At 44.5% G+C, this 24,651-nt stretch overlaps 1 protein-coding gene across 1 annotated transcript; it reads right to left on the bottom strand.

Annotated features, from left to right (window-relative positions):
- Positions 1-263: 263 nt before the first annotated feature.
- LOC128709942 (spectrin beta chain, non-erythrocytic 1) lies at positions 264-22,662 on the bottom strand. Its single transcript, XM_053804978.1, has 13 exons — positions 22,528-22,662; positions 20,675-20,842; positions 16,329-16,445; positions 10,734-15,917; positions 10,517-10,662; positions 10,200-10,250; positions 9,661-9,775; positions 3,707-9,547; positions 3,398-3,634; positions 3,081-3,312; positions 2,859-3,005; positions 1,900-2,415; positions 264-538 (listed from the first exon to the last, which is right to left on the bottom strand). The coding sequence occupies exons 1-13, from the start codon at positions 22,645-22,647 to the stop codon at positions 264-266; spliced, it is 13,149 nt and encodes a 4,382-aa protein (XP_053660953.1). The 5' UTR covers positions 22,648-22,662.
- Between the last annotated feature and the right edge of the window lie 1,989 nt (positions 22,663-24,651).

Below are 24,651 nucleotides of genomic sequence, written 5' to 3'. Positions count from 1 at the left end.
ATATGTATATATTTTTATTCCTACCATGAAAAGATATCGCCGGACAATAGTATATTAGACCGATTAGTATGACAGAATCGGTGAAGGTAAAACGATATTGCAGTTACGATTTAAAACCAAACAGAAAAAACACATGTGTGCGATGTAAGGGTGACGCACACGCGCAATAAAATGTCTTCAGAATATTAGTTGAAAAAGATGGGTACAACTATAGCAAACTGTTATTTTCCCTAACTTTGCCAGTACCGGATGTATATGAACGTTTAGCTCGAGTGTTTCGACTTCTTCTTTGAAAATATTCTGAAAACGCCCTTCTTGTCTTTGCCGCTTGACTCCTTGCCGCCCTTGATGAAGCTGGCCTCGCTTTCGCTAGAACTTTCGGCCGATTGATGACGACCAACGCCACTGGTAACGAGCTGGCCAAAGTCTTGACCTACCACCATCGTGCCACTCGTGCTGCCAGTGTTGGCGCTGTTGTTGTTACCCCCCGGCGGCAAAGACGTTGGTCGAGTACTGTCAAATCTGGTCTGACCCCAGCCTGCAAGAGGAATAAAACACGCATCAGTTTCCGTTTATTATTGTACAGTATACAGTTTGAAGGAATTATTTAACGATGCACCACCACCGACCCCACCGAGCCACCGAGTTAACGGTTAACCAATGTTAACGATTTCAAACAGTTCGACTCATTAAACCTCTTTTTCCTACATTGTTTGCGCAATTTTCGACTTCATTCCACCTGCTACGATGAATCAGTCACGTTGGTGGTCGCTTAAAAAAAACGATGGAATCTTCCAACATAAAAAAAATGTCCACTCCTCATTTTATCGTGGCTTTCGAATTTAAGTTATTTCATTTATTTTCACTACAACAAAGAAAGAAGCATAATAGTTATACAAAGACAGTCAACATAAAGGATTGTTGTTTTTTATACAAATATTTCTTTGGTAAAGCTTAATATTTATATACTTCTACTGGATCGGATGAGTTGTGGGGATTTAATGTTACTGAATGGATAAGCTATAGGACCAATGATAACTTTCAAACCCTAGAACGATACCAACCAAGGTGCTTAAATGATAAATTCCCCGATATACGCAATAGCGAAAGGGACACTCAGTCGATACGCGGTTTTGTATCGGGAAATATTTTTTGTGGCATGTATGTGGTCAGGTATTGTTTTTTGTCGAATCAGCAACAGAATAACAATTCTTTCGATAGAAATAAATTGTTTAATAGTATCAAGTTCGTATCATGGTGGACCGATAGAAAATCTAGTGGTTACGGCACCCTACTTTTATACGAGAATACTGATACCAAATCGTAATCGACGGTTGTTTATTCATATATCCTGAAAGCAAGTACTTGACCACTCATTAAATAGGGAAATAAGTCTATACTATTATGTATGAAATGTGTACAAAGGCTTCACACTAATCTAATCACTACACTAAACGAAGTTTGTCTAATTTTGAAGGTATCGGCAAATAATATAAATTAATTCTTCAATCAGCATTTTAAACTTGTTTTATGTATCTCTGATTATGTTGATGTGTTGCCTTAGTAAATGATCATACCTGTGTATAAACTTGATTATTGGATATAAATAAGACTTAGCAGAACAACCAATTGAGTCAAGTAAATTAACAAAAAAAAACCATCCAACCCAAAACCAAAAATGCGACGAAAGGTTCATAAAATAGAACGAGAAGTTAACAACATTCCAACCACAAATTGATTTACAACCGAACAAACCCGCTGTGACCACTGACAAGGAAAAACCATCGCCCGAGAACGTACAGGAGTTAGCGATAAGAGTCAGAATAAGATTAATGTGCGAAGAGAGAAAACCAGCCGTGAAAATGAGGATGATTTGGAGAGATGCATTTGCTGCAGTACCGGTGCTGAAACCATCCAGGTTGATGCTGTTGCCGAACGTGTTGCTGCTGCTACTGCTGCTGTTGCCCATATGCGCTGGCTGTACGACCATGTTTCCCTGCACGTGATGATGATGTGGATGGTGATGATGGTTGTGCTTTCCGTTACCATTGTTGTGGTAAGCCGGATGGTCATTGGCGGTGCCGCCGGTTCCATTACCGGTTGATTGTGTAGGAACCATCGGATGGTGCCATGTCGTCCGGGAGGTGCCATTGTTTCCGGCCGGTCCAGCCGTAGAACCACGTTGCGTAGCCGAATTGTTACCTGACTGATGCTCCCGTCGTATGAACTGATCAATCTGTTGCTTTTGATGTTGCTGCTGAGGCATGTGGTGATTTGGGTGAGGTTGGAAGGTGGAGGTGGTCCCTGTAGATGATGGCGTTTGCTGGTAGTGTTGTACCGGATGCTGATAACCAGACGGAGGCTTCAGCGGTGTAAATGTGCTCAACGGCGGTGATGTGGCCGGGAGCGGTGGAACTGCACATTTTCGTAGCATTCATCGGGAAATGACAGCCGGTCGAGCGATGGTGGGAACATTTGCAAGGATTTTGCGAGGATTCAGGGTAGGTATACAAAAGTGTATTTTTGTAAGGGATAAGACACATAAATTAGCGACATATAACATGAAACATACACATAGTGCAGATGTATCCGTGCCCAATTACGAATAATTAGAGAGCGTGTAAAAGGGAGTACAGTGAAATTCCGAAAGTTTCGGAGTGTGTAGGTGACGAACCCTTAAAACCAAACAGCTGCACGAGCGAAAGGAACTAAAAAAATGTATCTACTTATTTGGCATACGATTCCCACAAGAATGGTAACAATTTCCCAAACTCTTTCCAGCAGATTTCTAATGTCGTTGTAAAGCTTTCACTTGATCTTCGAATGTCCCATAGAACAATAGAAAGACTAGCACCTACCTGATGTTCTTATTTCACTGTTTCGTAACCACACATCTTCTCCAGTGGCATTGCCATTTTGTGATCCCGATTGCGATTTGTTATGCATTGCGCCAGGTTGCAAAGAGTACGGCCGATTTACACCTCCAAGGTTGGCATTATCATAGTCTAAAAATATGCAACAAATTAATGCTCCGTTGTCATATGAGCAGCAATGGGAACCTTTATAACCAATATGCTTACCACTTCCATTCGGACTATTGCTAGAACCAGGTTTGGAGCGCATCTGTACGGAACCATTGTTGTTGTTCAACACGTTGTCCGTACTGGACTGGCGTTGGGGAACCGGCGGAGGCATGCCACGTGGTGGAATTGGGGGCTTGTCTGCTAAACCAAATACTTCCGGCACCGGTACTGGCGCGGTTGGAGACGGCAAGTTGTTGTGTTGCTGCATTTGACCGGTTGACATACGCTGCTGCGGTGACGAGAAGTTGAGAGTTGATAAGAAAAAAAACCGTTTAATTAATATTACCTCAAATAACGGTCACGGTTCCACCTACCTGTAGTTCCTGCTCGCGTAATTCTTTCTGCTTTTGTAGGAAGTTGGTCTGGGGAGTGTGGAAACTACCGTTACTTCCCGATCCCGATTTGGCACTGTTTAGTGAGGTTCGCGAGTCCCGGCGCTGACTATCTGGGGAGGAAGTTCGCGAACTTATCGACGATGCGGCGTCGCTTCGATCAGGCGTTGGAGATTGGGTGGAGCTGATTGATTTCATGTCCGGCGCGCTATTGTTTTGCTGTTGGGGTAAAATGAGAAGCAATTTCAATGTACATGTAAGTAAAATAGAATATCACTCCGCACCACATACCTTCACTGACTCGTCATAACTCATAAGTTGTAAATTCGGTGGCAGCGCAGCATGGAAGGCAATTTTGTTGACCCACTCGCTTAGCGATTCCTTAGAGTTGGTCATGAACAGGAACTCGGATCCATCGAGCAACACCAACCGGAACACGTTCTTCTTCTTGGTGTAGTTTTCCGCTCTTTCGCATCTTGCGTTCAGGATGTTCACCGGAGCTGTGGCCGCCTTTTGCATTGCAAAGTCTTCGGCATCCTTGAAGAAGCACAATAGCTGACCGCACAATACCGTGTAGTACGGTTTCCACGATCGTACCGGTGCCTTTTTGCCACCAGATTGAAGCTCGTGTTTACGCTCCAACATTCCCTGTACTTCTACCGGAGGCAGAAGGGAAGCATCCGATTCAGATCCCGCTCCTCCGGTACGTTGATTCTTGCGGAAGCTCTGCGCACGGCGACGTGTGGTGAATGAGGGTGCGCGTTTTACTGGCTTCAGGCCCATTTTCATGCTTTCCGCACGCTTGATGTTGCTATCGGACCCACGACGCAAACGTTCCTGCAGCATTGTTGCAAAGGAATTCGATTTCTGCACCGGACTCGTTTGGTCGGCGTGGCTAACGGTGATAGGGACGGTGTTGCTCGATGTGTTCAACACACTAGCCGAGACAGCGGAGTCATTGCGATCGACCATCATGCCAGCGCTACCAGATGGCAAATGGCCAGTCGAACTGCCCATGCCAGAGACCGAATTTAACCCGCCGTCGTTGTAACCGTTGATCGAGACCGGTTCCCGGCGCCGTCGTTCTTCCGTGATTCGTTGCACCTCCTTCTGCTTAAGAGCTTCATGACGTTCGCGTTCAATTCGTTCCTTTTCGGCGATCCGAGCGGCTTGTTCTGCTTCAAGCTGTTTCTTGAATGTCTGCTCAAGCAGCGTGATGCGTTTGAGAGCCAATACCTTCTCCTCCTGAGCAGCTACCGTTTTCTCAAAGTCTTCGTGCTTGCGTAACAGATCTTCGACCTGGGCGATCGAGTCACCCAATTTCGTTTCCTTCAGTTGCATCTGGCGGCTTATAATCCATCCCTCCATGTCTTCTGCTTCCTTCAGGAAACGTTGCGTATCCAAGTTGAGCTCGTACATCTCCAGGCGCTGCATAATAGTATTATCGAGCAGACGCTTGCGCTGTTCGAGCACGGCGATCTTTTCCTGCACTTCATTGGCCAGGAAATGTTTGTCGTGTATCAATTTTCGTCCAGTCCGGTTAAATACTTCGAATGCTTCCTTTCTCGCCTCCACTTCGGTACGATGTTCTTTGATCTTGCCGATCAACGCCTCGGCACCGGCAACATCCTTTGCTAGGTCCGGTGCGGTGATCTTTGCCAACATCTCGTTGATCCACGCCATTAGATCACGATAATCATCGAAGTACGCTTGTAACTGTTCAGCTTGCATGAGCTTCTCCTTGCGTTGGATTGTCCTTTCTTTTAACTCGGACCATACTTCAATCGTTTCATCTCGCTTCACCTCGATATGTTCCTTTGCGTCGGGATACGTTTCAGCCAACTTTTGTGCTTCGTTCACTACCGACTCGAGCTGCTCCTTGATAGCGCCCAGTTCTGCCTCGAAAGCTTCATGTGTGCGTACCAATGACTGGATCGTCTCGAGATCGTGTCCGTAATCTTCCGACAATACAGAGGATATCTTCTCGTTGATCCAAGCGATCGTCTCATCAGCCGTTCTATCAAACACGTGTACCTGTCGGGCACCGGCCAGTGCTTCTTGACGTGCAACCACCAAATCCTTCAGCTCTTCCCACAGCTGTTTCGTTTCGTCTCGTTTTGCCTTAATTGTGTCTTTGTTGGGATTGCCATCGTTAAGCAGTGCCTCACCCTTGGCCACGCAAGTCGTCACGCGGGATTCGTTCGCATTCAAATTCGACACGAACGATTCGAACTGTGCCGTTAGCTGTTCGACGTGCTCCACGTCCGTACCGTATTCCTCCGAACCAGCTGTTGTCATCTGTACCTCGATCCACTCCTGCAGATCATCGATCTCACGTACAAACTCGTACAACTTCTTCATTTCGGCAAGCTTTTTTTCACGCTCTGCCGCCAACCGGTTAAGCTCCTGGAATTGGTACTGAATTTTATCGTTTTTGCTCTTGATTTTTTCACTATCGAAGTGACCACGAGTCTGAAGGCCGCTGGAGAGTTTTTCAATCTTTTCTACCGTCGGTTTGAACGCACCCAGTTCACGCTGAAGCCCATCGAGCTTTTTCTGCAATGAACTGACCGAATCTTCGTCTTTGCCGTAATCCTGCGACGAAATAATTGGCTTCTTCTCGCGTAACCAAAATTCGGCCTCATTTGCCTCTGCATAGAACTGTTGGCTCTCGACGGCGTCTAGCAGACGAAGCCGTCGCACATTTGTTAGGTTCCGTAAGTTTACCAACTTGTTCTGAAGCTGACCACACTGTCGTTCAATTTGCTCAACGGCGTAATGATTATCACGGATCATTTGCTGACCGCGCTGCACCAATGCTGATATGATGGGTTCCTGGATCAGAATTTCTGCCTCGAGAGCTTGATGTTTCTTCTGCAAACTTTGGACCGCTGTTAGGCTGCTGCCTAGATCCTTCGACGCTGCCTGTGGTTCTTTCTCGTTCAGCCACAGCAGCTCATCTTCAGCATCGCGCAAGAATTGATGCAGCTGTAGAGAATCTTCCAGATTGTCCCGCCGTATAGTAGTTGGCTCGTGTAGTGAATGGTAGCGCTTAATTGTGAGCATTGCACTCTCGTGCAGCTCGTCCTTCAAGAAATGATCCGAAGACAGCATCTTCGCATCGGTGCCTTTGATTTGCTCACATGTGTCCGCATGATGAGCAACATCTGCCTCGAGCATGTCGTGCTTCTTCAACAGATTGTGTACGGATGCTAGATCACGACCGTAATCCTCTGACGATAATTGTTGCTCAACTTCGTCCATCCAATTGTTGAAATCTTCCAAACTACGTTGGAACAGCAACGCTTCGTAGGCTTCCGCCAAGCGCTCCTTTTTCTCTCGAGATGCTTCGCGTAGCTTCTGCCACTCGTTTTCCACGATATCCAGTTGTTCCTGCACTAAACTGCCAGCGTAGTGTTCGGCGTTGATCAGGGACTCCCCTTCCTCAATAACGGCCGTCACACGACCAGAATTGGCAAGCAATTCTGCGTCGAAAGCGGCATGCTTCTGAATTTTGCTCTGCAAATTACTAGGTTCTCGGTAGTTCTCATCGAGCGCGATTTGCATTTTCTGGTTCGTCCATTTTTCAACCTCATACAACGATCGTAAGAATTGTTGCAATTGCAAGCTTTCGTGAAGCTTGTGTTTTCTGTATTCGGCCGATGCAAGAAGTTTATCTTTGCGACTGATGACCGCATACAGACGCTGCTTGATCACATCCGCTTCAAACGGACTTTCGGCCAAAATTTCCTCCGCAAATCGTTCCAGTTCGCCGATGCGATTGGAGTGAAGTAATTTCTCAAAAGCTTCATGCTTCTTTATCAGCGCTTCCACAGCCGTGAACGACTCGCCAAGATCATCATTGTTCAGGAAAGCTTCCTTGTTCGTTAACCATTCCACGATCTGATCGGCCTGCTCCTTGAACAGTTGCAGCTGATGAGCTTCCTTGAGACCACGGAAACGTCCCTTCCAGGAGTCATGCAGATGTTTGTTTAGATCCTCCAAATTACGCAACGCCTTTTCGACGTGATCGTTACGTACTGAGCGCTCGCGATTTTCTGCCACCAAACGATCACCGTGTTCCTTCAAGTCTCGGAACACCAGATCTCGTCCATCGATTTCAGCCTTACGCTCGTTGTGCAACTGAATCTGTGCCTCACAGTCAGCAATAGTTGCCGGGTTAGTGGCGGAATCCATTCGTTTTATCATTTCATTAGCCCAAAGTTCAAGCTCCTTCACGTTTGCGGTGAATTTGTGAGCTGTGTAACCTTGCTTGAGCAACTCCGCTCGTTTCACGCTCGCGTTCTGTAGCTCGTTCCACTGTTTCTTAAGCTCGTCCAGCTTCTCCACAATGTTGATCGCATTGTCAGGGTACTTGTCGGCTAGCGATGCAGCACTGGTTTCATGTTCACGAATCTTTTGCTCCACCGCCGTCATGTCCCGTTCGATGGCTTCTTGTTTGCGTTTTAGGGCTTCAACGGCAATTAGATCGCGTCCAGTATCATCCACGCTCATGGCAAGCATCTTCTCAGCAATACGTTCGGCGGTATCGTCGACGTCTCGATTGAACACGTGTATTTCATACGCACCAGCGAGCAAATCGCGATAGCGACTTAGTGCACCTTGTAGTGACTTCCATTTGTTGTTGAAGTTTTCTCTACGCTGTTGTACATTCTTTCCTTCGACTTTGTCTTGGCTCACCAGCTTATCTGCCAATTGGTTGATATTTTTAATGCGCTGATCATCCACCCGCATATCACTATCCACGTCATCCAGCTTCCGCCGTAATGCATTGCAATGCTCTAAATCTCGACCCGTCTCGCCAGCATTTATCATCATCTCCTTGTCGCGGATCCAGGCCTCCAGTTTATCGAGTTGTGTGTTGAATTCCAAAATATCTTGTGCCTCCTTCAAGCCTCTGCTTCTTGAGGCCAGCTCGTTCAACAGTATGTTCCAAGATTGCATCAGCTTTACTACCTCGTCCTGGATCTCCCCAGCACATTCGTGCTTTTTGCCGATTAACTTTTCTCCCTTATCACGCACCTCTCGTATGCGGCCCTCGTTGGCGTTCACTTCCGCATCGAATGCCTGCAATTTCTTTAACTTTTTCACCTTATCTTCCATATTACTGGCACCGGTATAACTGTGCGCATCCGCTTCCAGCTTTTTCTGCTTTTCGTTAATCCATGCCCCGGCCTCAGCACAGTCACGAATGAATTGCGCATAAAGGAGCGCATTTGCCAACTTCTGACGTCGCAGCGCGCACAGATCCTTTACCTTTTGACGTCTTTCGACGATCTCCCGCAAGCGTCGACGGATGTTTTCACTGTCATAGTGATTCTGTTCAACTAGCTTACGTCCATGATCTTGTAGTATCGCTACCTTTTCATCCTGTGTTTGGATCAACTTTTCAAACGCTTCATGTCGCTTAACCTGATCCTGCACCACCTCAACAGTCTGGCCAAAGTCGGAACTGGATAGTGTAGCCTCTTGGCCACTGGAAATATTATCAATCACCTTCGCATCACGCATAAAGCAGAAAAGATCTATCTTCTGTTCAAGTAAAATTTTCTTCTTGTTGTATGCTGAATGCAGCTTTGCTCGCTCGTCCAGCAACGCTGAACATTTCTCTTCTACCTCCGTGGCCGCATAATGTCCCGTCTGGACCATGGAATCGCTGAGCTCGTTCAGTTCACGGAATGTTTGCTCGCGGGCTTCGATTTCGCCGTATATGGCATCATGTTGAATCTTGAGAGCAGTCGCACCAGCCGCATCACTGACATGTTCCTCGGCTTGCAATGCAGCTCGCAAGTTTGTGGCCCACGACATCAGATCGCGTACCTGCGTTAGGAAATGCTGTAGATCACAGCTAGCGTGCAGTTGATCGTTTCGCAGGGCTGATTTTTCTTTCAGCAAATTCCAGTACTGGATTACATTTTCCTGTTCGGCAGCGATTGCCTTAGCATTGTCTCCTGGGTATTTTGTTTGCAAGCGCAATGAATCGTCAACCAGCACCTGCAGCTGAGCTTCCAGCGGTACTAACTCGTTCTCGAACGCTTCATGTTTGCGGGCTAGTGCGAGAGCTGAATTCAAATCTTTTCCTAACTCGCTTGACAGGGCAGCATTTTTATCCTGCAAAATGAAAATATATCAAAATTTTACGTAAATTCCAAGGAAAAGGATCATGCTAAATTTTGAAAATCAAAAATGGTCATCAAAAAAATCAAATATTGCAATTAGCTTACCTGTATACGGAACAATGCTTCGGCAGCATCACGATGGAACCTGTGTATTTCACCAGCAGCGTGAAGTTTCTTTTCACGTGCATCCAGTTGCTCAAGGAGATGTTGCCAAGCAATACTGTTGGAATGTTTACCAATCATTAGTAAAAATCATAGTTTACATTTATTTGAACATTGAACAACATAGCATATGCGCTAACTAAATATGAATGATTCTACATTTTTATATCTATGTACGTATGGTAACAATGAATGCGTACGCTTTTGGAATGATTTGTAGCTAGTTTGCCATAACATATGACATGACACGATAAAGATGATAACATTAAGCTATTTGTGAAACACAAATGAAAAACGAATTTATACGATTGTACGATATACGAAATTTTATACGATGTACGAAATACGATTATAGACATCAATAACAAAAAAGTTGAAAATTAAACATATTTTGACGGAAACATTAAAACACACATTAGTAACATAACATTGAAGCCAACCATTGTGTTGCGTACAAGCAAAGGGAATGTAAGATATTTTACCGTAGGTTATCATACAAATCGACGACATCCAACTGTGCTTCCGAAAATGATCTTTATGGAACAATCCACCATTGATCATCAATTTTTATTTCGTTTATGATGGTTTTATAACAAACAGAGGAAGAGGTGTATAGTGATAGCGCAGAGGTAGGAGAGAGGGCATGCACAGAAAAAAAACATAAATGTCGAAAGTGGGAGTAATTACAAAGGAAGATAAAGAGTTCAGTAAGAGCTGTACAGATCAAATCGGTTTCAATATTTTGAATTTTAATTTGTCGAATGTTCTTAGCATAATCAATTACACGCAATGGACTTACCTCAATAGTTCTTGCCGTTTTTCTATTTCAGATACATACGGACTATCTCCACCGATAAGTTTCTTTGCGAAATTTTCACACTGGTTAAAGCGCTCCGCTCCAACTTCAATGCGATGTTTAAGGTCATCAAATTTGTTTTGAAGAATCTAAAATAGGGCAGATGAAGAAAAATGCTATAGATCGCACTAGTAGTTAATTTTAAATTTCCTAAACTTACCAGCAAATGTTCATAATCATGACCGTAGTCTTCCGAATTGACAGCTTGTTCCTGTTCCTTGATCCACTGTTCTAATTCAGCTGACTCTACAAAATATTCGTGGCGATACAGGCTTTCCATTAGGCGTAGTTGTCTCTGGCCAGCAAGTCTTTGCAGGGATTTCAGCATCTTCTCAATAAGCTGCTGCTTTGTCCCTATTACTTTACTGTCCGGATGTTTGGCTGCAATCATGGCTGATGCCGTATGACCCATCTCGGATACGATACCGGAGTAAGTGTCAAGCTCCAGTTCAATTACCTTGTGCTTGGTTAGCAGCTTCGTAGCTGAGTCACGATCCCGGCCGTAATCCGACGAACGTAGGACGTTATTGCGTTCACCTAACCATGTTTCGATTTCTCCCGCCTCGGACAAATACTGTTGCGCCTTGAGAGATAATTCCAGTTTACGCGATCGCTCCGCTGACTGATCTTGAAGATCAGCCCATGCTTTCTCAAGTGCGTTGCAGAGTTCCTTCACTTTCACTCGCTCCGGATGATTCTGGTTGATCAGATTTTCTGCAGAAGTCAATGTTTTGTTTATCATCGGTTGATGACCCTCTATTTCTGCTTCCAGTTTTTTGTGTTTCTTGGAAAGACTTTGCGCTTGGTGTAGATTTTGACCGATTACTTCCGATTTCGCTGCTGGAAGGTGCTCGTTAATCCACTGAAGCTCGGTATCCAGTTCGAAGACAAACTTGTGGAAGCGTAAGCTTTCATCAAGCGCATCCCTACGTTGCCGGGCAGGATCCTTTAATCCAGCGAATTGAGCTTGCAATTTTTTAGTCTCATTCTGTATATTGTTGGCATCGAAGTGACCCTCGTGTGCCATCTCTTCACCAGTGGTGACCAGTTCAGCTACCTTCTGCTCCCAGAGTGCAATGTCATTCTCCAGGACTTGATGTTTGTTCATTAGCTCCTTGCAGCTGCGCAAATCGTTACCCACTTGCTTGCTCTGTAGCGCATGATCCAGCTCATCAAACTTGTTCTTGGAGTCTTCAATGTAGCGATTGTGTTCTCGTTGTAGCGCAGCCTGTTCCAGTCGCCGGCCCTTCTCCAGCGACGTGGCGACTAGATCCTTCCATTTCTGATTGATAGTCGCAAGCGTATCACTCACTTCACCAGCACGGTTGTTTGTCTTGATCAACGATTCACCTTCTTTGTTGACCATGCGCAACTGACCTTCGTTGGCTCGCAATTCTCTCTCAAAGGCCTTATGTTTCTGTAATTTGCGCGGAAGATTCAAAAGATCCTTATAACTTTCATCGCTTGCAATTTTGGTCTTATCCGCCAGCCATCTATTTAAATCATCCACATCGGACGAAAACTTTTGGAAATCCTTGGAAGCTTGTAATGCGTTGCGACGCTTTTGTGCCAACTCCTTGACTCGTTCACGACGGGCCAATACTTGAACACGACGTTCATCAATGTACTTGGCGTCGTAATGATTGTTGCGAATCAACCGGTCGGCGCCCTCGGAAAAGTTTTTCAGAATCTTATCCTGTGCTCCCAGAGAATTTTCGAAATCAATGTGCCGCTTCATAATGGCCTCCACATCGTCAAGCGAGTCACCCAAATCGTCATATTCCAGGTAGGCCTCATGGCTTTTCGTCGTCGCATCAATTTTGTCGGCTTCGCGATTAAATATTTGTAGCTCAATGCATTGCTGCAACTTCTTCTCTTTCGCCAACCAGGCACCATGTAGCCTCTGACGTTCGGCCTCTAGTTTTGCCATCTTGTTTGCCATATCAGGATCTTCGGTTAACGCAGGATTACGCTCTAAAATTTGCTGGCCAAGCTTGGCTAGTTGTACAAACTCATCATCGTGTGCGTTTATATCCTCACCCAAATCCTTGTGTTTCTTTAGCAACTTTTCTGCCGTTTCAACATCACGCGCTGTTTCTTCTGCGTTCAGCTGGTTATTGCACTCCGCGATCCAACTAAGTAATGCCTTAGTGCTGTTATTGAATATTTGCTGTCCAACAGCATTCTCCAATCGAGAACGTCTTTCTTTTGCCTTTTCCTGTACCTTTTGCCACAGGTTCTGAATTTCACGCTGTTTTTCGCTCACATTATCGCGCTCGGATGGATACGAATTTTTTACGGTGTTACCAAGCAAATTCACTCGGTTCACCTTCTCTTTCACCGGGGCTAATTCGCGTTCAAGATTTTCATGGCGACGTTGCAGTGCTTGCACAGTTTTCAGATCCGGTCCAACCTCTGCCGTATCGAGCTGAGTCATCTTTTCGTTCATCCAATCGATCGCTTCTTCGCACGTTCGATAGAATAGCTCCACGCTGGACGCACCCTCGAGACTCTTCTCCTTCTGTCCTTTCAGGTAATTCAGGTGTTCCCACATCTGGTGAATCTGTCGTTGACGAGCTTTCACCTTATCTAGCTGCGAGTGGCCTTGGCGCACAAAATCTTCTACATCGGAATCGATCGCTTCTACGCGTTTTGAAGACGCAGAAAGATCATTTACAAATGTTTCAAACTGACGCCTGGCGGTCTCCACGCTACCCTTCGGATCATCGGTACGGAGCATTTTTTCCTTGTCCTTTATCCATTTTTCGAAATCATCACACTCGCGATAAAAGCGGAACAAGCAGATTGAATCTTCCAATAAAGCTCGTCGCCTTTCTGCAAGATCCTGAAGCTGATCGTACGTTCCATTGATATGTTTTTGACGCTTATCAACACTGTCGTTGCTATCGAGGGCTGTTAGATCATCGCCTCTAGCACGACGTTTAACCAGAGGCTTCATCTGACTTACCTTTGCCGGTCGCACACGCTTCACCTGTATAACTTCCTTCACCAGGATAGTTTTCTTCACCTTTTGCATCACCTTTACCTTCTCTGCTTTGCGAACTAAGCAGGGCACGGGTCGTGGCTCTATTTCTTTCACATAATTCGCCGGAACAAAACCTTCCGTACCGTCGAGCTTACGAACGTTCCACCAGTCAACATTGTTTTTGTTTTGCAGAATCATTACATCACCTTTGGCTACTTTCATGTTTTGACCCTCGAACCGGTACAAGGCTTGTACGTGGGGCAGCAATTTGTTCTCGGTCACAGTGCGATGTTCAAGCCGTTCGACTGGTTCGTCTTCCCACACTTCCTTGGGAACTAGACGAGTTTCATTAACCCACTCTTCCTGCTCCATTTCTTGCACGGGTTCCGGATCGGCTGATAGGTCTAGCGTACAAATTCCAGCCTTGATCAATTTTTCGGCCTGCTGATTCAAATTCAGTATATCTCCCGAGTAAGCATTCAGTTCACCTTGCAAATCCCGGTGACGCTGCAGGAGCGCTTGGGCTGACGGTTCATCAACGCCAAAATCATCCGAAGCAACCAATGCCATTTTTTCGTTCAGCCACGAATCTGCCTCGTTTGCATCGGCATAGTACTGATAAGCTTCGGCTGCGTCCTCAAGCTGTCGCTTCCGTAGATCCACCAAATCCTCCAAGGCTTTCCAGTGCTCCTGAAGTGAGTCGATTTTTCCTTGCACTTCAGACATCCGCGAGTGTTTATCCGCAATCAACTTTTTTCCTGCTTCGGTGATCTGGTTGGATTTTGGTTTTCGCACTTTCATCTCATCTTCCAGCGTTTTATGCTTCTGCTGGAGTGACATGACGGCACGCAGATCCTTCGCCGTGATACCAGCTTTACATATGCGCTGCTTATCCACGAGCCATCCCTCTTCGTTCTCGTGATCCTCCACAAACTGATAAAAATCCCGGGCTTCGTCTAGCCGCGCACGACGTGCTGCACTCATAGCTTGCAGTTCCTGATACAACTTGGCCAATTCGGCGAGTTTCGCCTCCAGTTGACTGGTGTCCTTGTAGTCCCCTCTTTTGAACGCCTCTCCTTGACGAACGTAGCGACGTTGCGTTTCGCCGAGCGTGGTAACCTGTAGCTCAAGTAAGGAATGAGCCTGCAGTAATTCTTCCACTCCCAGCAGGTGCGGCCCTACATCTTCGGAAGCAAACTGTGTCTGAAGCGCGTTTATTGTAGTCATCGTTGCATCAATCTCTCGCAAAAGATTCATCAATGAACTCATTTGAGACAACTTCTGCTTATGATTTTCCAGTAATTCCAGCAATTCCTTCCACTTCGTAATCACCTCCATCTCGCGCTCCTTAACACGATCCTTTCCGTGATAGTTTTCCTCGTGCAATTCGTTACTCATGTCGGTTAGATCATTGAATCGATCTGCGCGTGCCAGGATATCAGCCGAGATGGCTTCATGTTTCTTGACGGTGGCATCAACCTGCCGCAAAGCAGGACCATACCGTGGATCCGTCAGTACTTGTATCATCTCATTCAAGTATCCTTCGCGAAGTACGGATTTCTTCTCGAACTTGAAGTTCAACTGTTCCAATTTCTCTTGCCGTAATAGTTCGTCACGCAATGCCACCTCTCTGTTGTGCTCAGCATTTTCCAGACGCTGCCAGGCTTTTTCGATGTCGTTTATCATCTTACCATCCTGTGGCGTGTAATGAGGTTGATTCAGTGATTTGAGAAGTGTATTCACGTGAAAGTAGAGGGCTTCGATTTCGCTACGTTCCTTGTATTTGGGTGGTTTTTCTACCGTACGATATTCCTTGAACGCTAACAACTCGCCCTGGATACCCTCGACAGAGTTGGGAAAGTTTCGCTTCTCTAACTCTACCGTCTTAGCCCGTATCCAGCTCAGCAGATTCGTTATCAGGTGCTCGAACTGCATTTTTTTTTTATCCGCATCCATCAGCTTGTTGACAATGTTAGCAATACGTTTTCCGCCCTTTTGTTCGCTTTTCATCCGGGCAAAAGTGTGATAGTATGAGGCAACGTACGTGAGAATGGATTTTTCATCCGGCCGGGCCGTGTCGATATCTTCCGCGTCCAGCAACTGGGGTATGCCGAGCTCTCGTTCCGCCACGTCAAACGCATGGTTAAGGTTTTCAATGTTTCGCCCAGGCATGAGGCTGTTGTAATCGAACAAATCTGGGCGGTGCGAATGAATAAGCGCATTGAAGCCAAGGCCCGAACGCCACGAGTTGGTAAAATCGGTAATGTGTACATGCTGGTATCCGTGGGTCTTTCGCTGGCACCACAGCAATAATGCATCTTTGGCGGATTTCTTTTCCGACGATTCATTTTCTTCGTCCTGCAAACATAACAATAGAATTTGTTTAGTGTGTAATAGTGAAGCTGCATTTTGAAGATATAAGACCACTACGTTTTACTGGAGGAACTCGTTTTTGACATCATACATATGCACGAACTGAACCAACTCTACGAATTTACACATTAACTGGAATTACAAAAATAAACCTTCTAAATACTCTGACTCTTATGTAAAATCTGATAGTCATTACAAGCTGCCAACAATCTTTAATCTTCTCTTCACAAAATGATCATCTTAGTGCGATTGGAATCATAAACTGGACTGATGATGATAACCGATAATAAATTGCCGATGTTATTAACATAATGCAAGTTTATCGATCAATGTTCGGAAAAAAGTTTCGTGGTTCTACTACACGTCCACACGCACACACACACCATACACACTTACCACATCGATTTCGATCTCCTGAATCTGGAAACGAAGAATGATCGTCCAAATCAGGCCGAGAATAAGGCGGGGATTATGGTCTACTATGTCTTCCGCACCGATCGATTCCAAGCGAACCTAAAACGACAGGAATGTAGGATAAAAAAGTAAGAAATAAGAGAAAAAAAACAGTTGATGATTAACGCGGATCTGGAAGACAATCGACGAGGTTAATGGCGCCATTTCTCATAACGGCCGCTGGTTTCGATCTTTCGAATTGATCGTTCAGTCAAATCAGGCCTCGCTAGATACACAAAACTATCTAATGAAAAACTAATCAGCTCTCATCCCTCTTCCCTACAACCCGACTAACGCCCTCTCCCGTTTCGGGCAGCTACTTCAAAATGGTCTAAAACGAAGCCCTGAAAAACCTGCTTCAATATCCGTTAGACACTCCTAACTACAGAACGACGCTGATGGGAGTGCGTTTTTTTTTTCTCAAACTCATGGTTGTTAACTGTTCCTTAGTGTTGATGTTATTTCGGGCAAACTAATTGAATTAGCTTCATTCTTCTGCCGATCGGTGAAAACCATTCGTCTGTTAGGCGGTCGGCAGAAAGTGTTGCTCGAACACGTCCGATTTCATACTGTTTGCAGGTTCTGACCTGCTCCGTACTGGAAAGAAGGTAATTTGCCGCATACATCACCTGTTCCCATGTCTCGCATACTCTTGCCGGGTGCTCTTTAATGAAAAGGCGAAAAGCTTTATCGTGTACCAAAAAAAAATGCTTCAACACAACGAATCGAACACTGAATGGTGCTGGCCGAATCGCACAGTCTAGCAAAACACACAACGGCGGGAAATGGATGCCAATCATTCTTCATCGTACTGTGGGAGCATGAAGCATTTTTTACAACTATCAAACGATGTAAATAGTATTATAGTGTAATTAACAGCAGTAATTGATTCGGTTTGTGCAAATGGCGTACAAATTGTTTATTAGATTTAAGATCAATTTTCTGCCAACAAAAACTGAGAAAACGTGAACTTATATGCTTTTTTAACATGGATAAGAGATAGCACACATTTCTAAATCAACTATGCTGTTTGTGATCTACAGTCTTTTTACACACTCTCTTCACAGTAGTTTGATCGAAAACAATACGCCGAACGAGAGCTTCATCAATTCATGATCAACCTACATCGTGTGCTAAAGGCACGTTTTTATAGATCCAGCCAACCAATCATTGGATTAAGGCAAAAGTCCGTTCACACCGCTTTATTTCACACGTCTTTCGTTCGTACAGTGTATGCATAGCGCACATTCATAAACGTGCTTCCGTCATCGCAAAACGTGCAGATGGTTAGTGGTGGCCGTCTGGCAACGAACGTTTCCCCAGCCTGTTCCGAATCGCTAATTCAATTTGGAATGGATAAAATGCAAATCACACCCTGTGAGAAAGCGTTTGACAACAATATCCATCGCAAACCAGCACCGAGGTCACCAAAACGCAACAAACTAAACCCTGCAAACAACACATTTCTACTATCTCGCAACCGCCCAACGTCCGCACGAGGGAAAGTAAGTAATGGCTTCGGTCAAGTGCGGAAGCGATATATTTAAGGTGATTTCAGACGGCATTTGACCAGTTTGCTTACCAAACAAATGTGTCGTTTAGGGAATATATCTCTTGAAAGGGTTCATCCTCCAAGACAATTGTACTAACTTCGGTTAATAGGAAAATTTTGCACAAATGGCAAAGCATTCCTATCACGCTGGTGAACTGGCGGTCCAAGGTTGGCGAGAAATACGTGACCATAATTGCATTAACCCCGCTGGAGTCCGCAACTCGATCCGAAACTTTGCCCGTCGGCGAAGATCAAGACATTGCCCAACAGTACTGCCTCGACGGATGCTTTACAGACCACCGGAGCTTACCAAAGAAACTAACTTTCAAATTCTTTTTACGCTAAACAGCCGAAAGCGGTATGTTCAACGTTAGTCGCCACTGGAGTTTGCTGTCTGTGTTGCTTATATTTTATCCAGGGTGAAATATTCCATTTTCAGCTCAGTTTTCCATTTTTGGCAACAAAACACCTCCACTACAAATATACGTAACTCACATAAAACACAAAGCAATGTCTCATTGAGACATTAGGCGCACTTCCGCGTTTCGCCGAAGAACCATGGCAGGTGGGAAAGTGATATAGCTCCCCTTTGGATCCCCTGAACGTTGAGTCCGTGAACGGCTAGTGGTCTGTTTTTTTAAGGGGTATTCAATGATCCAGCAAAGTTTTAGTGTACAGCACATGCGCGTTGCATGGCGAAAAATTCAACTAACCGATGTAGGAGCTACCCCTTTGGCTAACAAATTGCTCACTTTAGTCGCAATCAGTGGAATTCATGGATGAACATGGGCCAGACAAAGTCCATCCGAACACTCAGTACATTCACACTCTGCTCTTTCGAATTGAGTTAAGCTTGAACGGTTCGCACTATCAGTTACCGGAAGGCCGCAAATTTCCACCTTGAAGGCGTAGTGATTGTTTGGGCTATTTGTTCAACTGCCACTAGCATAGAGTGGCTAATAAATTGCACTGAAACCGCTCTTACAGTTTGGGCTTGAAAGCGAAATCAGCTGTGCATCAATTCGCCGCTAGCCATGCCTCGAGGGAACTCTTGAATTGCACCGGACGTAAAACAAAACAGAAACCAAATGGCACTGAGATTTTTGTTTTAGTAGCACTACACTACATCGTAGTTTGACAACACAGGTGATTTTGGAAAATAAATTAAAAGTAAACATTTATCAATTCTAATTAGTTTGACACACACACGTTTCAAACCAATGTAGAAATTCGTGTATGTTATTTACTTACTTACTTTACTATTTACTTATTTTACTTTAAACATGCATGAGTGAGAACTAGTTCAAATCACGGTCATTTAGTAATCAAGTATAATATTTATATCTAGCATGTCGTCAACAAAACTGTGTTCATCGAGTTGCATACACTGTAGCTACACTTTCACACAATAGCTAATACATTATTCAGTTTGGTTCGTGTCACCCTTCCCAGCGCGTTAAACAGAACCCTAAACTAAATGCTTCGGGAACGTGATCTATCGCCAATAACAGAAACTAAGCGATTTTGTTTAAAACCACTTAAGTATTCATAACTGGATCTCGATGTTGATAGGGTGAAATCCATCGAACCGACCACCAAACCGCACCTTGTAACACATTACGTTTGTTTCGTGATACAACGGCTCTTTGCATGCTGGTCGTTGTAGCAAAGTTTCAGTAAAACGCGTGACTATCGTTTATTTTTTGCAAAACTAGCAGATATTTCACCCCGGCTGGGAGGCCCAGGCAGGCACGAGAAGAGAATACCATGGAATGTAGCACCGACCATTGAAAGCAGTATTCCTTTTGTTCGGTATTCATCTGCAAGTTGTTGGGCGATTAAAACAAGGAGATTAAATCACCACCAGCGGTTGACTGGAAAATCATTATGTATTTGTAACTAGCTTAATTGTTAATACTATAGTAACAAGATTCAACGATCTAAAATTGTCATAGTATTGATGAAAGTGTGTCATTGAAATAGATTTCATGACGATACGTTCCTTGGTTTAATGAACCCTGAATCCACGATTACAACAGTTTGGACAACGGACACCAGCAGGCCTAATCAAAACCGATTGTTCTGGCCGGATCTAATCGGATTTTCTAGTATGCTAGTGAATCATTCGATTCAATAATTAACAATCCATCACAGAAGTGATGTTTCACCAATCAATTTAATTTCTGTTAAATAGTTACACAATATCCGTGTTGTGGCCGAAATATAAAGCCATTACCTAGGTCAAGGTTGAGCAATTCTGGTACCCAGTGGCCAAGGAAAGAGGAGGCCGTTTTTTTAGATTCGCGCTTCGCCTTCCCTACACCCCCCGGTCAACCACGCGAACGGTTGTTGCATCATCATAGGTGTTGCACGGAAATGATTTAATTACATATACGGTAGCCCACCAAAAGCGCGTAATAAATCATTTTCAAACCATTGTTTGTCAATTTATCCACGGTTCACCGTGACGTGTAGGGGCAAAACATATCCCAAAACGGTAAATTGACACGCTTGTTGTTGTTTGTTGTCCTAAATCTTCGTTCAACCATCACGCAGCTGCTGTACACACACTTGTTTTTAGCAAACTTTGCGAAAAACATATTAAATGATACAAGTCAAACAAATAAACAAAAAACAGGCATTTAAGGTATACATGGTACTAAATGCGAAACGAATTTCAAAACAGCTGCGTTTTTGTTTCATTAATAATGTGAACTTCTTTTTTGTTCGAACTTACCTTCGTGTGCAGAAAGGCCAAACTTTTGTTAACGTTCTCTATCTTATGTACACGCATGCGGCCACTGTTGGGTTTGCCCAGCTTCTCGCCGGAGATGATTTCCAGCAACTTCAGAAGCTTGATACCGTCTGCCAGATCGATAAACAGGTCGTCGACCTCCATCTTGGCCTGTGGAAAAGGTGAGAAGATCGAAACGAAAGGTGTTAGTGGTGCTCCAATCAAACGTCAAGCAAAACACAACGGACCCAAACATAGAACTGGTGAGAAGAGATATGATACTGGAGAGGGAAAATGTTAGTTACCTACCTCTAATTTCGAAGATGAACTTGACTTCATTGGCTGCTAAGAGGGCTTTTCTAATGCTTTCAACATTAGGTTGGAAATGAAGGAGTAAGTAAACGGCTTAGCAAAAACAGGCACAAATATTCATTATCCAGCAGCGATGATAAAATTTTATCATGATTTATGATCTCGGAAAACATGACCCATCGCGGATACATACAAAAACAACACTCGATGGTTTGGGGATGGCCGTTACAGATCTTCAGTCTCCCGCTGGTGATAATTTGTTTCGTCACCATCGAAAGCCTTCGAATCAATAAATAACACCCGAGAAGCATGGTAGGCGTGATACTGATTTTCATTCCTCATTAGCAACACTCCGCGGGATGCGAGAATGTGAGCGATGGACTAGCGCAACCGATTCCGGTTCCGGAAGAATGGTTTGAATGGGTCGGCGAGGAAAGGAACGCAAAATCCGTTACTCATTAGCATGGCCATTTGGAGTTGAATGTAGAACACGCATTCGCACCATTTTGCGGAGCCGGCAACGGCCGGTTAGATTCTTTCATTTCCCTATTGCTTCATGGTAGACCGCTCGTGATGGAGGAGGTTTAAAACATGACTCATTCCCCGTGAGCGCCACTGAGGTAGGCCAATGTTTTTACTTTTCTTGCTTAATCCCAACTCCAACTACATCCATTGCCGGGTTCATGGTTATTCTTTACACCCACTCGGTGAGATGGATCTATTTTTTCACAGCTATGGCACCATAAGTGCAACTTTACAACCAGAGCTAACCACCGACCGGCGCTCGCATGCCTTACAGTGCTCGTCATAAAATGTCATATTCCAGCACGTTCCGATTCCAGCAGTCAAGTGTTGCAGGCGCTGTGGGCACAACAATAGTAATAAAACGGAACAATTGCTCTTTTTCACTGAAACGGCTAAATATTCGCACGATGTGGCCCACTAACCTACCCGGGAGCAGTGGGAGTAGCATGTTGTCACCTTCCGAGATCTGACCCATTTGTTGTGGGTACCCTCGAGCGGTCTCAGCCGCTTGTAGTTGGGCGAGTAGTCCCTTCCCCCGCCGATACAATACATTTAATAAACAAACAATGACGCATTCGTGAGAGAGCGCACCCATGCCTGAGAAATGCAGCTAATATTGCAATTAGCGATTGAAGCATACCTGCGTCGCGTAGTGGACAGGAAAATGGGTGAAATGAAAACACATTACTTTCTCTTTTTTCAATAATGCTTGTTCGGATTAGATGCAGTTTCTTTTGCGGAAAATTTTGCTAAATTATTTTATCGAGCCCAAATTGCCATAAACTTTGTTTCCCTAACAAAAAGCACTGGAATACCAATCTGTTCATCATCTCCACCGCTTTTAAGAAGTCTTCTTCTGCCATTGCTGGCTAATCTTTGGTTTTATTTACCTGTTGTTAGACGGTCAGTCAGATAGATGGAATTTTGTCCGGGTCGTGTTATGTGAAACACACCTCCCGGCCACCCCAATTTATTAATGCCTAAATTAAACCCAAACATGGTGTGTTAACGACACTTACCTTTACCAGAAACGAGTTCATCCATTTTGTAAACGTTTTCTTCTGGATATGCAAACGTTCTTCCTGCAGCGTTTTAATACGCTCATTCTCGAACTTATGAATGCCTTCCCGTTGCGTCATGTTGGTGCGCTGCTGTACCTGGAGCGCATAGCCGCCTGGTTCATAATTGGAACCTATTGTAAGAAAAAAAAATAATACACCGAATATAAGTTATGTGAGCGTTTTTATGGCATCGTATAAATAACATAAACATTCTTGTGAAACGACCGGATGGCGAGTTACATGAGTTATCATGAGTTTGCCAATCGATCGTTACCCGATTTGCGAGCCGCTATGATTTATACCATCGTCCGTTTAGCAAACAAACATTACTTATCGCTAATGTTTGCTTGGTCGTGGGGCCACCATCAGACTGTCATCAGTGGCATATTACCGACCACAATTTTACTTGCCCTATTGAACTTCCGCAACGCTTTAAAGTACCGCGCGGCACTTAGTACAATTCCGCTATGGAAAATAGGAGATGTGATTGAAGATTTCATAGAGGTAAAAGGCGCAATACTAAACAGCTGTGACCATCGTAGGGAGCGTGACATTCATCGCGTAAACGGGGACCAATGGTAACGGAGGTTATCAACAGAAGTAAGCTCCGAGATAAGGGGCCATCGTTATCGATGGTCACAACTGGAGCGACTAGCGTCACTTTGAACTTAGGAAAGGTGGGTTTGCCCGAATGGAATAAAGCGTACACATTGGAATTTAATTATCTGAGCATTTGACATTGTGCAGTTTGCATTTCTACTCCACGGATTATTTGGGTTGCAAAATTTGTTGGAACACTTGTAATATGAGTTTGCCACTCGCCGAGATAAGATGGTTGGATCATCGATTTTATCTTCTACTCCTTAGAAGATTACGGAATTCCAATTTCTTTGCGAGTTACCGCAGGTTCTATCCAAATTTGTTCGAGATATCTCCGATTCTTGTGTTTGAATTTAGTGATTGTGGGATACTGCTTCGCAAATGTACACAATTTTTCCCCCTGCTGCCTAATCTGCCTTAGGCTCATATCGAAAATTGAACGCACATCGCATTCCTGTTTCGGAAGCCCTGTAACGCGCTAGATAATTACGGTCATACGTAAACCTATATCACAGTCGGCCAACAGATAACGGCTTCAAAAATAGAGCTACATTTGCCACACCAGTACTTGGTCAATGTCGGCCGCACGCCAGCGAAGTGTTCTGCACATTAAAAGGTTGGGCTACCTTTTATCACATTCCGCATTCCCAGGTCCATACGACTTTTTGTTTGTTTTACTTTACTTTACACCAGATACAAGAACATCTTCGCGCTGCAAGGTGCGATAACGCTAATTGACTCATCTGCTGTTGGTCAGCGTATGAAACATGATGTCATTCACGCGTACCAAGAGTCGAGATCGTTCCATCTACTTGCTTCTGCTTTGAATAAAATATTTACCCCTCCCCAAATTATAGTGTTTTCAAAACACAAAAAGTTTACAAAACTTCTTCTCAAACTTGTGCCCGTGAAACCGTTATCAAACTGTTTTTAAATTCGCTCGCATCTTCACTACCCTCACTTACCAGATCTTCTGTGTGATGTAAACTCATATCGATACTGGGACATGATGTGCGATAAGTTAACTTGTTTCCAGTGTCTCAAAAACCGATCTTCAATTATCTGTCAACTAACACAACATTTTTCACTTCCCCTTTGCTCTAGGCACACTAGATATTTTATGTATTTCAACTATTTTATTTGCACGTCTGTGACTACTCTTATGCCTGTTCAGATGAACTCTCCTCCCTGCTTGAAAAACACTCGACGACTGTGAGTTACGTTGTGCGCGAAAACATTGAACACATGATATCTTCGGGTTTGGGGAGCGCTTATCAGCACTCACACCTACGGGAAGACGTCCGTCCTACGAAGGCTGCAGATAAAACCCTGCTCGGGAAACAACGTGGACAGCACGGCGACGCACCCTCAACTACACACACTGCACAGGTAAATACAAACGACTTGGTCAAAACGTGAGCATGTGAGCTTGCATACCCAACGAACGACTAATTCTTCTACAGCTGCTGTAACCAGAGATAT

Source organism: Anopheles marshallii, chromosome 2 (assembly GCF_943734725.1).
Source record: "Anopheles marshallii chromosome 2, idAnoMarsDA_429_01, whole genome shotgun sequence".
NCBI classification, from domain to species: Eukaryota; Metazoa; Arthropoda; class Insecta; order Diptera; family Culicidae; genus Anopheles; species Anopheles marshallii.
This window is presented reverse-complemented; position numbering and strand designations above follow the sequence as displayed.